The 12,476-nt window shown below is 53.8% G+C and overlaps 1 protein-coding gene across 3 annotated transcripts in view; it reads left to right on the forward strand.

Annotated features, from left to right (window-relative positions):
- NAV1 (neuron navigator 1) overlaps nt 1-12,476 on the forward strand; it is a 255,063-nt gene that overhangs the window by 156,899 nt on the left and 85,688 nt on the right. For all 3 annotated transcript variants that reach the window (XM_067531847.1, XM_067531844.1, XM_067531845.1), the window contains one exon: nt 7,890-7,992. In XM_067531847.1, coding sequence (XP_067387948.1) covers nt 7,890-7,992 — 103 coding nt within the window. The remainder of the gene's footprint in view (nt 1-7,889; nt 7,993-12,476) is intronic.

The following is a 12,476-nucleotide window of genomic DNA, read 5'->3' on the forward strand; positions in this document are numbered from 1 at the left end:
GATTGATTCATTGCTGGTAGCGTGCGCATGGCACAAAAACGGGTGGAATATATATATTGTGATTGCATTTATAGAGCTGGTCGAGTCAAGTGCGTGAGTCTGTATCTTACCCAGGCCAGAGCAGAGGAAAGGCATGAAGGAGCCAGGCAGCCCTCACCAGTGGGTGCATCCTGCAAGTATGTGCCCTGCATCTTCTACCTGGCCACAGCTGCAAAAAGGAAGACCCTTTCTACGGTTATTAGCAGCACATCTGATGGTGTGAAAGATCAGAACCAGGGGGCTGGACTGTTGGATCCATCACAAGGTAGTCACTGGCTTTCTTTGAAGCTTGTTCTCGCTACCTAGGGTACACATCAAGGATCCTTGAGGGAGCTGCCCAAACTGGTTGCCTTGAGCTCAGACAGCGACTTGGTGAATTAAACACATCTTTGAATAGGGGTAAAAGTGGCATGACTTGGTAAAGAGTGGTGAGGACAATTCAGTTCTGCAGAGTGATCTGGATTGCATGGTAAATTAGGCTCACCTGAACGATGTGCATTTGCATCTAGCTAAATCCAGGGTTATGCATCTAGGAACCAAGAATATAGGTCACGCCTGTAAGGTTGGGGAAAGCAGTGACTCGGAAAAGGATTCTGGGGTCATGGCAGAAAGCAACTGACATGAGCTCCCAGTGTGATGCTGTGGCTAAGAGATCCTTGGATGGATGTTTTTGTCTGAGTGTGTTACCATGTGTGTATTACTCTCCTTGTGTTTTGTATTGGAGGGGGTGTTATTGCATGTGTATTACAGTGTGTGTGTTGTGTGCACGTGCGTGCGTGTTATCACTCACATCATCTCCTGACAAAGCACACTACTCCCTGTATTATTTATAAAGAGTGGATAAGCCACCCACCCCCCTCCACCTCCCAGTGCAGATGCTCCATTGCATGCTGGGTATTAGCTGTTGTTTACATGTAGCTTCTGTGTGTTACCATGGCAATTGCAAAAGTGTTGGTTGCCTGCCACATTACAGTAAAAGAAGATATAATTATCTCCCCCCTCCCCCCACACCAACCTGCCTGTCAATTAACTTGTCACTGCATTTGAATGAGAAAAAACCAGCCCCAATTGAAAGGGCTGGAAACCGTGGATCAAAGCACCGGTGTTGTGGCAGTCGTTAACAGCTGGGATGGGGGGGCCGGGTGGGAGGACCTGCCTTGCGATTGCTTTGAGGGGGACACTTAATGTAGACACCACCTCCCCCGTGCCAAGCACTTGCCGCCAGCTCAGAGCACGGTGCAAAGTGCAGGGGTGCAGCCTTTCCACCCATCCCCATGTGGGCATCTGCAAAGGCTACATTGCCCAGATCCAGCCCAGGATCCCTGCTGAATTGGAGCCGGCCTGTCACCAAGGAAGCCGGCTCTGGCTGATCCAAGGGGAACGTGGCTGGACCCCAGCTGCATGGGATGAGCCTGATTCAGAGGTGGAGACACCAGACTTTCCGTTCCGGCCAGGCTGAGCTCAATGCAAAGCCAGACTGACTTCAAGCCACCCATATGGTCTTCTGATGCTGGGGCCAGCCTGGGGTAAGTCATACCAAATGCCCAGAGCCAGATGTAGGGGTTCTCCAGCCACACCCCATTCCCTGGGTCTGGGGGAGTAGGAGGGGGCTTTGGTCTATACAGGGTGGGTCTGGCATCACTGATCACCTCATTAGTTCCTTCTGCAGGTAGGGGACAGAGTTCATTTACTGGATCCTTTCTATTTGCTTCCCCCTGGAAAAGGGCTGACTGCATCCTATTCCCCTCACACACACTCGCTGTCTCTCTGATGAGGTCTGAAACCAGCCCAGTGCCCTCCCAGGGAGCTGCTTCTGGTAAATTTCCGACAGCTCTGTCTGGGCCGACACAGCGGGCGTTGAACTGGCAACTTCTAGACCTGAGTCTCGGCCCGTAACAGACTCATCCTCTCTGCATCAGCCACAGAGAGGGACGCATAACACATCTTAGCCAGGGGCTACAGCCACACGCCTTGTGCTGAGACAGGGGAGAAGGTGTGGGAATCCTCCTGAGGTGGGGAGGAAGAAAGGCCTGGTAGCAGGGGATGGAAAATCCTAGTGGGCTGTAGATCCATACTTTGCATATTGAATCCTGGAGCAGCCCCACTGCTAGGTTCTGGGCGTGGTGAATCTCACGAATCAGGAGCTGGGATTGCAGGCTGCCTGACGGTATAGCACATTAGTGATTAGCGGCAGCTGATCTCCAGATATCAGCAGCTGAAGGCAGCTCAGAATTGGCATGTACGTGTTGGGAGGCACAAGACAGGAAGCAGAGCCATATGGTTCTAAGGTCCTATCTCTTGTGATCAGTGAGGGCTGGGAATACTGTGGCAAGACCAGTACAAACTCCAGTGCAGTCACCTGGACCACCTTGGCAGGTGGAGGGGTTGGGGTATATAATGATTGACAGAGGTGTTACAGGGGGCCCCTGTCCATGCTGCTCTCCTCTGGGGTTAAGCGCAGGTCCGGAGAGATTCACCTTCAGACAGTGACCCACCAGGTGAGGTCGTAGATCGTGCGCGCGCCGCATCCTCTGAATGTAACTTCCTGCTCCAATGTAAGGACTGACTGAGCCTCTTCTTGCTGCCCAGTCTCACCTCTAGGGCTTCACAGCCCACACCAAGCCCCTGGCATGTCGGGGCTCTGCCATCTGGAAATCAATGGTGCCATTGATTGGGCAGTAAAGTCATTTGGCCAGGCAGAGAATGGCGATCAAATGACAATTTTTATACTCCATTAAGCCCTGCTTGACCCAGCCAGCATGAAATGTGCCCAGCTCCCGCACTATCAATCTCCTCTGAGCTGACGTGGGGCGATCCGGTGGGGGGTGTATGTGTGTGTGTTTTTCCTGGCAATATGATGGCCGCTTCCCTATTGATTGCAGCTGATAAATGCCAGCAGCATGTCTGGGAGATGTCCCCAAACGGCTCCTGCATCTCGCACAGAATCGGACCTTCCTTACAAGGGCCTGGAAATATTCTCTGACCAGATCCACTGTTGAACCCGCACACAGGTGGTGCTGAACATCCAGGACGCCTGCTGGCTGCAGGCCGAGCTGGGGGCGCTCAGTGGTTGCTCAGCTCCATGCAGGACCCGGCCCGGTGTTTGGCAGCTCAAAAACACCCAGGTGCCTGGAACTTCTCTGAACTCAGAAGAGTTCAGCTCCCATGTAGGCACCCAGGCCCTGATCTGCAAAAGTAGTGAGGTGCCTAACTCCCTTTGAGTTCAATGGGAGTTAGGCGCGGCCTAAAGACCTTTGAGGAGCAGGGCCCCGAATGAGTAGCCAGTTTTTAAGATGACCAATGTTGGGCGTTGTTGAAAACCTGGTCCTGACTGTGGTTGCCCTGAGCCCTGGGGAATCTGGCCCCCCAGCTCGGGGTATGGGATTATGTCTCCTTCTAGGACAACTGCCACTATTGCCTCTAGCCGGGTGGCTCATCGAGGTAGGGGCTGCTGCTATTGGTGCCAAAACCCCAGGGGTGGCAGCTTGTGGGCAGCCCCAGTTTGTTGCATTTGCAAACCTGTCGGAACCGCATGTGCACCTGATCCCTGAATGATGTGGAGCAAAGGGCGCTTGAAATCTGAACACAGCTCTAATGCCCTCATCCCCGGCCGCTCTCTGTATTACGGGCTAAATGGAACGCCCAGAGAGCCAAACGCCCACGCGCTGCGGGGTGTAGAAGCTGGATCTGGATCCAAATTGCGTGGCCTGTGTCCCCGGGGCGGCTGCCCTTCTATGGGGAGTCAGGGCCCAGCCTACCTGTGATGGGAAGAGCCCGTGCTGGCCCGCCTGTCAGCAACGCTGGTGGTTGGGTGGCAGCTCATTGGCTAATGGGCACCCTGGCCTGAGAAAAGGCTGCCAGAGCTCAGCCGGCAGAAGGGGCTGCTGGAACGAGGATGCTCCCACGCGGCAGCAAACTGACAGATCATTCCACTGCTGCCAAAGCGACCTGCTGATCCCTCCAAGCCAATGGGGAAAGGACTGAGGAGGGGAACGGGGCCGGCTGGGGAGAAACTGGCTGAGGCCTGCGGCCAGCTTGAGTTAGAGCCCAGCTCCAGATGCAGAGCTGGGGCCCCCTTGTCCAAGGAGAGAGCGACTGTTACAGCCCAGCCCCAGAAGGAGGGCTAGGAACTCCTGAATACAAGGAGGGTAAGCCAGCCTGAATTATTACACTGGCCCATGGGTAGGGTGGCTAACTCCTGAACTGAGGAGAGGCAGGCTGCCTGACTTAGCACCAAGTCTCCCGTAAGTAGGGTGGATTTGAGGGGCTGAAGAGTCTGTATGAGCCCCACGAGGTGTTCGTCTAGGTCCAAGCACTCTGGTCTGGGAGCAAACTACAGCATGGCCCTGCAGTGCCACAAATGGGAGGGTGCTCCTGGGAGGGGTGCCCCATTACAGCCTGTCCCTGTTTTAGCCTGCTTGGGCTTGGGCATCTCCTGAGCACGTGCTGTCTGGTGGCTAACCCAAATGTCCCATCAGTATCTTGGCCTTTCAGGCCCAGGGCAAATGGCCTTTTGGATTCGATTCCAATAAGGGGTCAAGGTTCGGGCTGGGAATAGGTTCTTGTGTTTTTTCCAAACCTATGTGTCTGTAACCAACAGGGTCCTGTCTACACTACTGGGTGGAAGGGTGTTGTAGCTATGTTTGGAGGGAGGAGAAATCTGACCATGCCCTTCAACCTGCTTGTTCCTAATCTAGTAATCCAGCTATCTAACATCCCTCTTGATGTTAGTAAACTGGTGCATCTAATCCAGCCATCCAACCCTATCAGAATGACAGTCTTTCTCAGTGGTTAGTGTACACTTCTGTCCGTCTGTCTCTCCATCCACTCGCCTAGATGTTAGTCTACTGATCTGTCTGCCCATCGCCCCTCCAACATGCAAGTGTACCGGTCCCACTGTCTGTCTACCAATCTATTGCACAAATAGGTATTTGCAAGCACCAGTCACCATAGCAGTGGGCTGCTCACTGAATAGTGTCAATGGACCCTGGATTGTGGCTTTAGCACTAAAATGGTTTTGAACTAAGAGCTCCCTTTCCTCCCGGCTCAGGGCAATGGTCTAGGGATGTCAAACCCCACTGCAGCAGGCTGCCAGGGTAGGTCTGCAGGCCAGCACAGGCATTTCCCTGGAGGCAATATATCATCCAAAGAGACATTCCCAGCATGTGGTTGGCTCTTGCAATCCTAGTGAGACCCAGCCAGGTAGCTCCTCTCGCTTCGGTTTCCAGGGAGAGCAGTTGGCTCAGAATTCCTGCACGCGATGATGGCCGGCTCCCGTTCCTGGGGCAGCAGCTCAGATCCCTTGAAATGAGCGTACCAGCTGCTGCCACTCATCCGCCTTCAATCAGCTGGCTGCCTGCCCCATCATTTCCTTGCTGGCTCCTGTTTGCTTCTTAAGCCTACGGGCCTCTTCCTTCACCTCCTCCGGCTCCCTGGGAGGGCTGTAGCACTGACACCGAGCAATAGGGATGCAAAGGCTTCAGCCAAAGCGGAGTAGGAGGGTGAGCTGGGCTTGTGGAAAGCCCCTGCCCTGCAGAGCTCCCCTCCTGTGTTGGCTGGCTGGGGAGTTGCCAGCACCCGTGCAGCTGAGGTCAGAGGCTGCCAGGGCCTGGCTGAGTGGCCCTGCTGGGACTCCATTAGACTGCAATGGGGATTCATGCTGCTCGCTAATGCAATCGGTGGTTGTCTAGAGAGGAGTAAAGGTGTTACCCTCACACACTAGGGCACCCCACTTTTACCCCAATCCGTAGGGCTCAAGGCATAATCCGGTTAAGACACCGCCACCCTTTCCCAGTCCATAGGGCTCTGGGTGAAAGGCACCTACCCATACCCAGTTCACACTCTAGGGCTCAGGGTCACCCATTCCCAGTTCGTAGGACACCAGATGTAACCTGGTTAATTAAAAAACCCACCCTTTCCCAATTCGTAGGGCTCCAAGCATATTTTTCTGCGAGCTTGTGGGGCCTTTTACCTGTGACAGAGCCTTACACAGAAATATTCTTAGTCTCTATTTATTAGCAATGACCAAAACAGAAGACACATGCTAAGCATACAATGCTCACCTCTCCCAATAAAACAGACAAACTTCTCCTGGTGACTGGTCAGGATTAGATCATCTGGAGACTTCAGCTTCTGCATGGTGTGGCTGGCAAGATGTTGAGGTCTGGCAGCTCTGATCTGGGGCTCTGTCCTGGAGTTAGGTTTCAAGGAACTTCCTTTTGGACCTCGGTTTATATAGTTAAAATGTGGGTCCTGCTTATCTATACCTTAACCAATCATTTTAAACTAAAGTACTAAAAATCACCAATCCTAGGCCATTACCAAACAGTTCTTTAACCAATCAATATCCCACCACCTTAGTTGATTTAAATATTACACTTAGTTATGCAACAGACAGAATCAATCAAAGAACCAGACAGAAATCATTCAGATCAACAATAGAGAAGTGGGAACCATTCAAACAAAACAATGAAGAAGTGTAGATTTCACAACCACAACTGTTGACAAGTGATTCCTTGCCAGACAGAATGTGATCAAACAAAGTTTTCTTTAAACATCTGAAGATCTGTTTCTTTATCTGGTAGTGGTAGCTACTGTTAAGGACAGAAACGCCTTCTGAACAACCTGATATTACATTTTTTGATGTAATTTAGATGGAGTGGGATGTGACTACCTGCTTCTTAGTTCATGGCTGCTGCTGTTCTAATATGGCTGCTGCTGCTTGGCCAAAAAACAAGTCCTCTGACCTTAAGAGAGCTTATTTTAGCTCTGTACTTGACTCTGGTATGACCACTGCTGGAATCCTATGGACAGTTCTGCTGCTTACAATTCAAGGAGGAGGCTGATAAATTGGCGATGGGTCAGAGAAGAGCTGCGAGAATGATTAAAGGATTAGAAAGCATGCCTGCGGGTGATAGAGTGAGCTCTTTGAGTCTATTTAGCTTAACAAAGAGAAGGTGAAGGGGTGACTTGATCACAGTTGATAAGTATCTCCATGGGGAACAATTTTGATAATGGACTCTTCTGTCTAGCAGAGGAAGGTCTAACAAGAGCCCATGGCTGGAGGTTGAAGCTAGACAAATTCAGACTGGAAATAAGGCACACATGTTAATGGTGAGGGTAATTAACCATCGGAACAACTTACCCAGAGTCATGTTGGATTCTCCGTCGCTGACCATTTTAAAATCCCGATGGGATGTTTTTTTTTCTCAAAGATCTGCTCTAGGGATTACGTGGGGCACTTCTCTGGTCTGTGCTATACAGGGGGTCAGACTTGATGATCACAATGATCCCGTCTGGCCTGGGAATCTGTGAAGTTCTGTCCTCGTGCTTTCCCTGTGTCCCTCTCGGAGCGAAGCAGGGCGGAGCTGGGAGGCAGGCGCTCCGTCTCCAGAGTGCTGGCCTCAGGCAGGGGCAGGAAGCTTTCCCTGCTAATGCAACTCTCGGGGACCTTGTCAATGACCTGCCTTGGGCAGGGTGCCCCATCTCCACCCTGAGGTGCGGGCTCCAGCAGCTGGCAGTGAGACAGGCCTGGCTGGTCCTGGCCGCACAGGGCTGGGAGATGAGTTGTGTTCACAGCTGTGTCAAGAGCTCCAGCTGTCACGAAGTGTGACAGGCAGGGGCCAGTGGCTCTTGTGATGCCAAAGCAGCAATGTGGAACTCGCATTGGGGAAGGGGGGGCAGGAAAGGGACATGTGGGCAGACAGTGTAAGGAGGGCAGCTGGGTGGGGAAAGAACACCAAGAACAGGGTGGGGGGCATGTGGGTGGGTGGGGTGTGGAGGGGGCACGTGTCACCTTCCTCTCCCTACGGCCATGGCTATAAAAGCCCTTGTTTTCTATGTCACTCCAGACCCCGAGTCCCAGAGGAAGAGGACGGTGCAGAACGTGCTGGACCTTCGGCAGAATCTGGAGGAGACCATGTCCAGCCTGCGAGGCTCCCAGGTGTCTCACAGGTGAGACCATGACTCCAGCTGTCTCCCCCTCTCCCCTTTATGTGTTTCCCCTGCCAGCGGGGCTCATTGCTGTGTCTGATCCGCAAAGCCAAGCCCTTTCTGGGAGGGGGGGACCCTGGCGGGGCAGGGGAATAGTGATGTGCCCGGGCTTCTTACTGCAGCAGTGTCTCCACCCCAGAAGTCCCTGTTCTGGGGAAGGAATCTGACAGCACCGCTGTTTCAGGGAGGTCTCCGTACCAGCGTGGAGAGCTGCAGTCCTCTGAATCCAAGGTGCCCTCGCACGGCCTCGGTTCTCTAATCCCTCCAGCTACGCTCTCTCTAGCTGATTTAGTTTCTCTCTCCTCCCTCTGTGGCATGGTCACAGGACACCTAGGTACCGAGTCACACCTCATTAGCCGGTGTATCACAGGAACACCCAGAGGCTGCACTGGAGATCACGGTCCCTGTTGCGCTAGGGGCTGCAACAACCACAGAGGATACCTCTGCAGTGTGGGAAAAAATCCCAAACCCCTGGAGCAGCGAGTCTCAGAGCCCAGGTCAACGGACTCAGGCTTGCGGGATTGGCCTGGTTCTACGAGGCTAAAGTAGCCGTGTAGACATTCCCGCTCGGGCTGTGAAACCCGCCGAGGGGGGGCGAGGGTCTCGGAGCCCAAGCTGCAGTCTCAGCAGGAATGTCTACGCTGCTATTTTTAGCCTTGTAGCACCAGCCCGCGTCAATTGACTTGCTGCCATGGGAAGGTTTTTTGTTGGTGTTTTTTGTTCTTTTTATTTATTTATTTTTTGTAGTGTAGATGTGCCCAGCATGAGGCCTGGCCTATATTCAAAGGTGCAGCAGTTTAATTAGAGGTGTGACTTTTTTTTTCTAGGTCAATGTAGACTTGGGCTACGCTAGGAAATTAGGTCGGTATAACTAGGTGTGGAAAAATCCACACCCCTGAGCGATGCAATTAAACTGAGCCAACCCCTAACATAGACAGTGCTAGGTCGACGGGACAATTCCCTGCCCCTCGGGGAAGTGGTGCACCCACACCAATGGGAGAACCTTCCCCGCCCTTCAGCATAGGCAGTGTCTTCACTGAAGGGCTGCAGCCACGCAAGTGCAGCATTGTAAGTGTAGACAAGCCTTTAGTCCAACTGGTGCAAACATCCTGGAGACGCTTGTGGACCTCGGCTACACACAAACATGCAGCAGTTTAATTCAATTAATTTAGTTAAATTGATCAAATAAGTTTTAAAAAAAACCAACCTGTGTGAACACTCTTCTTTCAGGATAAGAGTTGCTTATTTCAGTTTCATTTAAACCTGTTCCCAGCTGATTTAAACTAAGCCAGTTTCAGAGCATCTTATTTTGGAATCTGTGCAGACCGCCCTCCCTGGTGATTGCACCAGGTTAACTCTCACTATAAATTGACATCTTAGCTTATCCCTGTCATGTCGACAACGCCTGAGATGCATGTGGATTAAATAGACTGGAATAACTGCTTGTTAAATCTGTGCAAATTTTAATATAGAAGAGGCCCAAGAAATTGTCCCTGCCTTGAAGAGCTTATGGTCTACACAGACAGAGTGGGAAGGGAAACTGAGTCACAGAGAGGGGACATGACTTGCCCAAGGTTACATAATGGAGCTGGGCCTAGAACTCAAGTCTGCTGGGGAAGTACCCCTATGCGCTAACCCCTAAGCCACACTGCCTCTCAGTAGCTAGGCTCGTATCTTTACAGTAGCAGCCCAAATGAGAGTCCTGTCCTCCGTGTGTTGAGACGTGCTCCCGGGCAGTTGTACCGTTGCGGAGAGCAGTGCTGATACCGTGCTCTTCCGGCAACTGGAATGAATTGCCGTTGGAATCTGCTGGTCGCTGCGCAGCAAGCCTGTGTGTTCCCCCAGCTGTGAAAGCAGAGCTGCTTGTCGGAGCCCATCACAGGTTTCCCCAGCCCATGCAGGGTGCTGGAGACACAAGTTTGACTGGGCTTGTGATTCCTTACGGACACCAGCAAATCCCCATCTGGTTTGGGGCAGAGAAGTGAACAGGGAAAAGATATGCTTCAAATTCCTCCACAGCAGGGAGCTGGAAGCTGCCCGTGTCAGCCTGCAATGGGGGCTGCAGCCCCTAGAGGGTGCATCGGGCCAAGGAGAGAAGGAGAGAGACACAGGAAAGATAATTTGGTGCCAGCTGCTCAGTAAAAAGCATTAAGAAGGAGCAGAGCCACCCTAGGGAGTCATGGCAATATGGGGACCATTTTTGTGGCCATTTGAATAGCCCCCCTCCCCTCCCTGCTCTGTCTCCCAGCATGAGTTATGCTCCTGCCCCACTAGAATAGGGGCTCCACCAATGGGGCACTCCAGGTATTTCACTGAGGAGCCCAGGGCCAGGAGGGAGCAGCAGGAAAAGGCTCAACAGCTTAAAAGCCCGAGGGCCATGGGAGATCAAAGGGCTTTGGCATGGAGACTGTGATCCTGGCTCCCCCTAGGGGCTGCCCCCAACAACTGCAACAGCCTGCAACTTTGTCCTGCTGGCATCGCTCTTTTAACGCAAGGGGTTGTGTATTCGGTGCAGAAGGTCCTAGGTGGAATCCGCCTCTGACCATGGTAGCTATCTGCATTGCCTTTCCCACACCATAGAGCAAGGACTGGGTTGTGCCTCTCAGGGAAAGGTCTCAAAGCATTCCGCAACATCTGGGTCCATATCATTGTTATCCCCCCCCCTCCTTTTACAGGTGGGGAAACTGAGGCATGGAGAGGGGGATGTGACTTGTCCCAGGTAATGGAGTGAGTCACTCACAGAGTCGGGAGCAGAGCCCAGGGCTTGCAGTGAGGTAGCTTCCCGTGAGGGGTGCCAAGCCTACAGAGGCTGAGGGAGGTCCCCTCGCTGGCCACGGGAACGTGCCAGTCCACTGCCCAAACTACCCCGGGGCAGAGCTGATTCTCCATGGCCCCCAGCTCCTGCCTCCCTTCCTGAGAGGCGCAGGGCTTTCCCTATGGCAACCTGGCCAATCTGTCCAGGTGCTGTGGGAAGGAGGTTTCTTATGGATCAGAGACCGGTGGCTGAGCGCCCCATCCCCTGACGGGCAGGCCCCAGGGTCGCCGTGCTCCTGGAGATGCATGACCTGGCCTGCCTGCATCCTTCCCCAGGCCCTGCACAGCAGCAGACTGGGCTGAAACTGGGCCCCTGGCTCTGACCCATCTCCCCTTCCAAACCCTTCATCACAGCTGGCAGGAGAGAGCCCTGCTGGCTACGTGTTGCAGTGCTGGACCATACAAGTGCCAGGGCAGGAGGGGGAACCATTATTTCTGCGCCAGTGTGATCTTTCTTGGACCAACTGGTTACATTAGGCTGGGGGTGGGGGGTGGAGTTTCCTGGGCCACCCAGAACCGCCCCCCTCGTAATAAACACGAAACTCTAGCCTCTTCCCGTGCGTGGCCAGGCACATCTCCCCACCCCTGGTTCCCTCCAAACTCCTGCCACCGGCTAGCTGGGAGTGGGCCATTTTCCTGAGCTGAGAAACGCTGGGCCCAGTGCCATGAAGGCCTGGGCCCACATTGCTCCACTTGATGGCTGCAGGCTCAGCTTCTTGTGGGACCGGGAGCTCCGTTAGCCGGGGTGGCCTATCACTGGGAGGCTGAGCTAGTTGGCCCTTAAGTCAGAGATCTGGGCCTATTGCAACAGCAGCTCCAGGGGAGCTGCCTTGTCACGCTCCTTCCCCTCTGAGCTAGGAGCTGGCAGCCGTGCCCGTCTTGAGTAAGATTTTCCCCTCCCTGGCTCTGTGGCCCAGATGAGCTAATGCAGAGACAGCAGCTTCTCCAGGGCTCCGGGATGGAGGAGGCGGAGCAGGGGGGGGGGCGTGATTCTCAGCAAGAAGCTTCAAACACTTGGAGGTGATGGGACCAGATAGTGGAGCAGGAGGATGCCCTGCCCTGGCGAGGGGCGGCCAGTGGGGGGAGGCAGGGAGCGTGGGCAGCGTTAGCCCAGTACTGAGTCCATGGAATCAGTGGGCAAGTGATAACGGAAGAAACGCTAGTCGTGGGAACGAGGGGTCAAGGCAGCAGCTGGATTGCAGGCAGCGGGGAGCCAGCGACAGGGCTGAGAGACAGGGAGGCCGATGGTCAGGTCCCTTCTAGGTGTGTCGTGCAGGGGATTGCTCAGCAGGGGTCCCTTCTGCAGCTGCCTGGAGGCCTGTGACATGAGCTGCTGCGCCCAGCCGGGTGCCTGTAGCCAGGTCTCTGCGCCACACCCATCCTGGCCGTGGGACGCTCACTCCCCCCGCGGGAGGGACAGGGAGGTATCCTGGGCGGGTGGCCCCTACCTCTGCTTCAGGGAGCTGAAGGACAGGGCAGGCGGGCAAACCCTTCTGCTTTCCTGCCGCTGTGCCCACCTGGCGGGCACCACGCTAGTGTCCAATGCCATGGAGAGGTGTTAGCGCCCTGGCCTGACTCTTTTCTTTATTTTGTGCATGAATCGAACTCAATAAATCAGCCATCACGCCCAT

This window comes from Emydura macquarii, unplaced genomic scaffold (assembly GCF_026122565.2).
Source record: "Emydura macquarii macquarii isolate MOO-44397 ecotype Brisbane River unplaced genomic scaffold, CSIRO-AGI_Emac_v2 contig_3220, whole genome shotgun sequence".
Lineage (NCBI taxonomy): Eukaryota > Metazoa > Chordata > Testudines > Chelidae > Emydura > Emydura macquarii.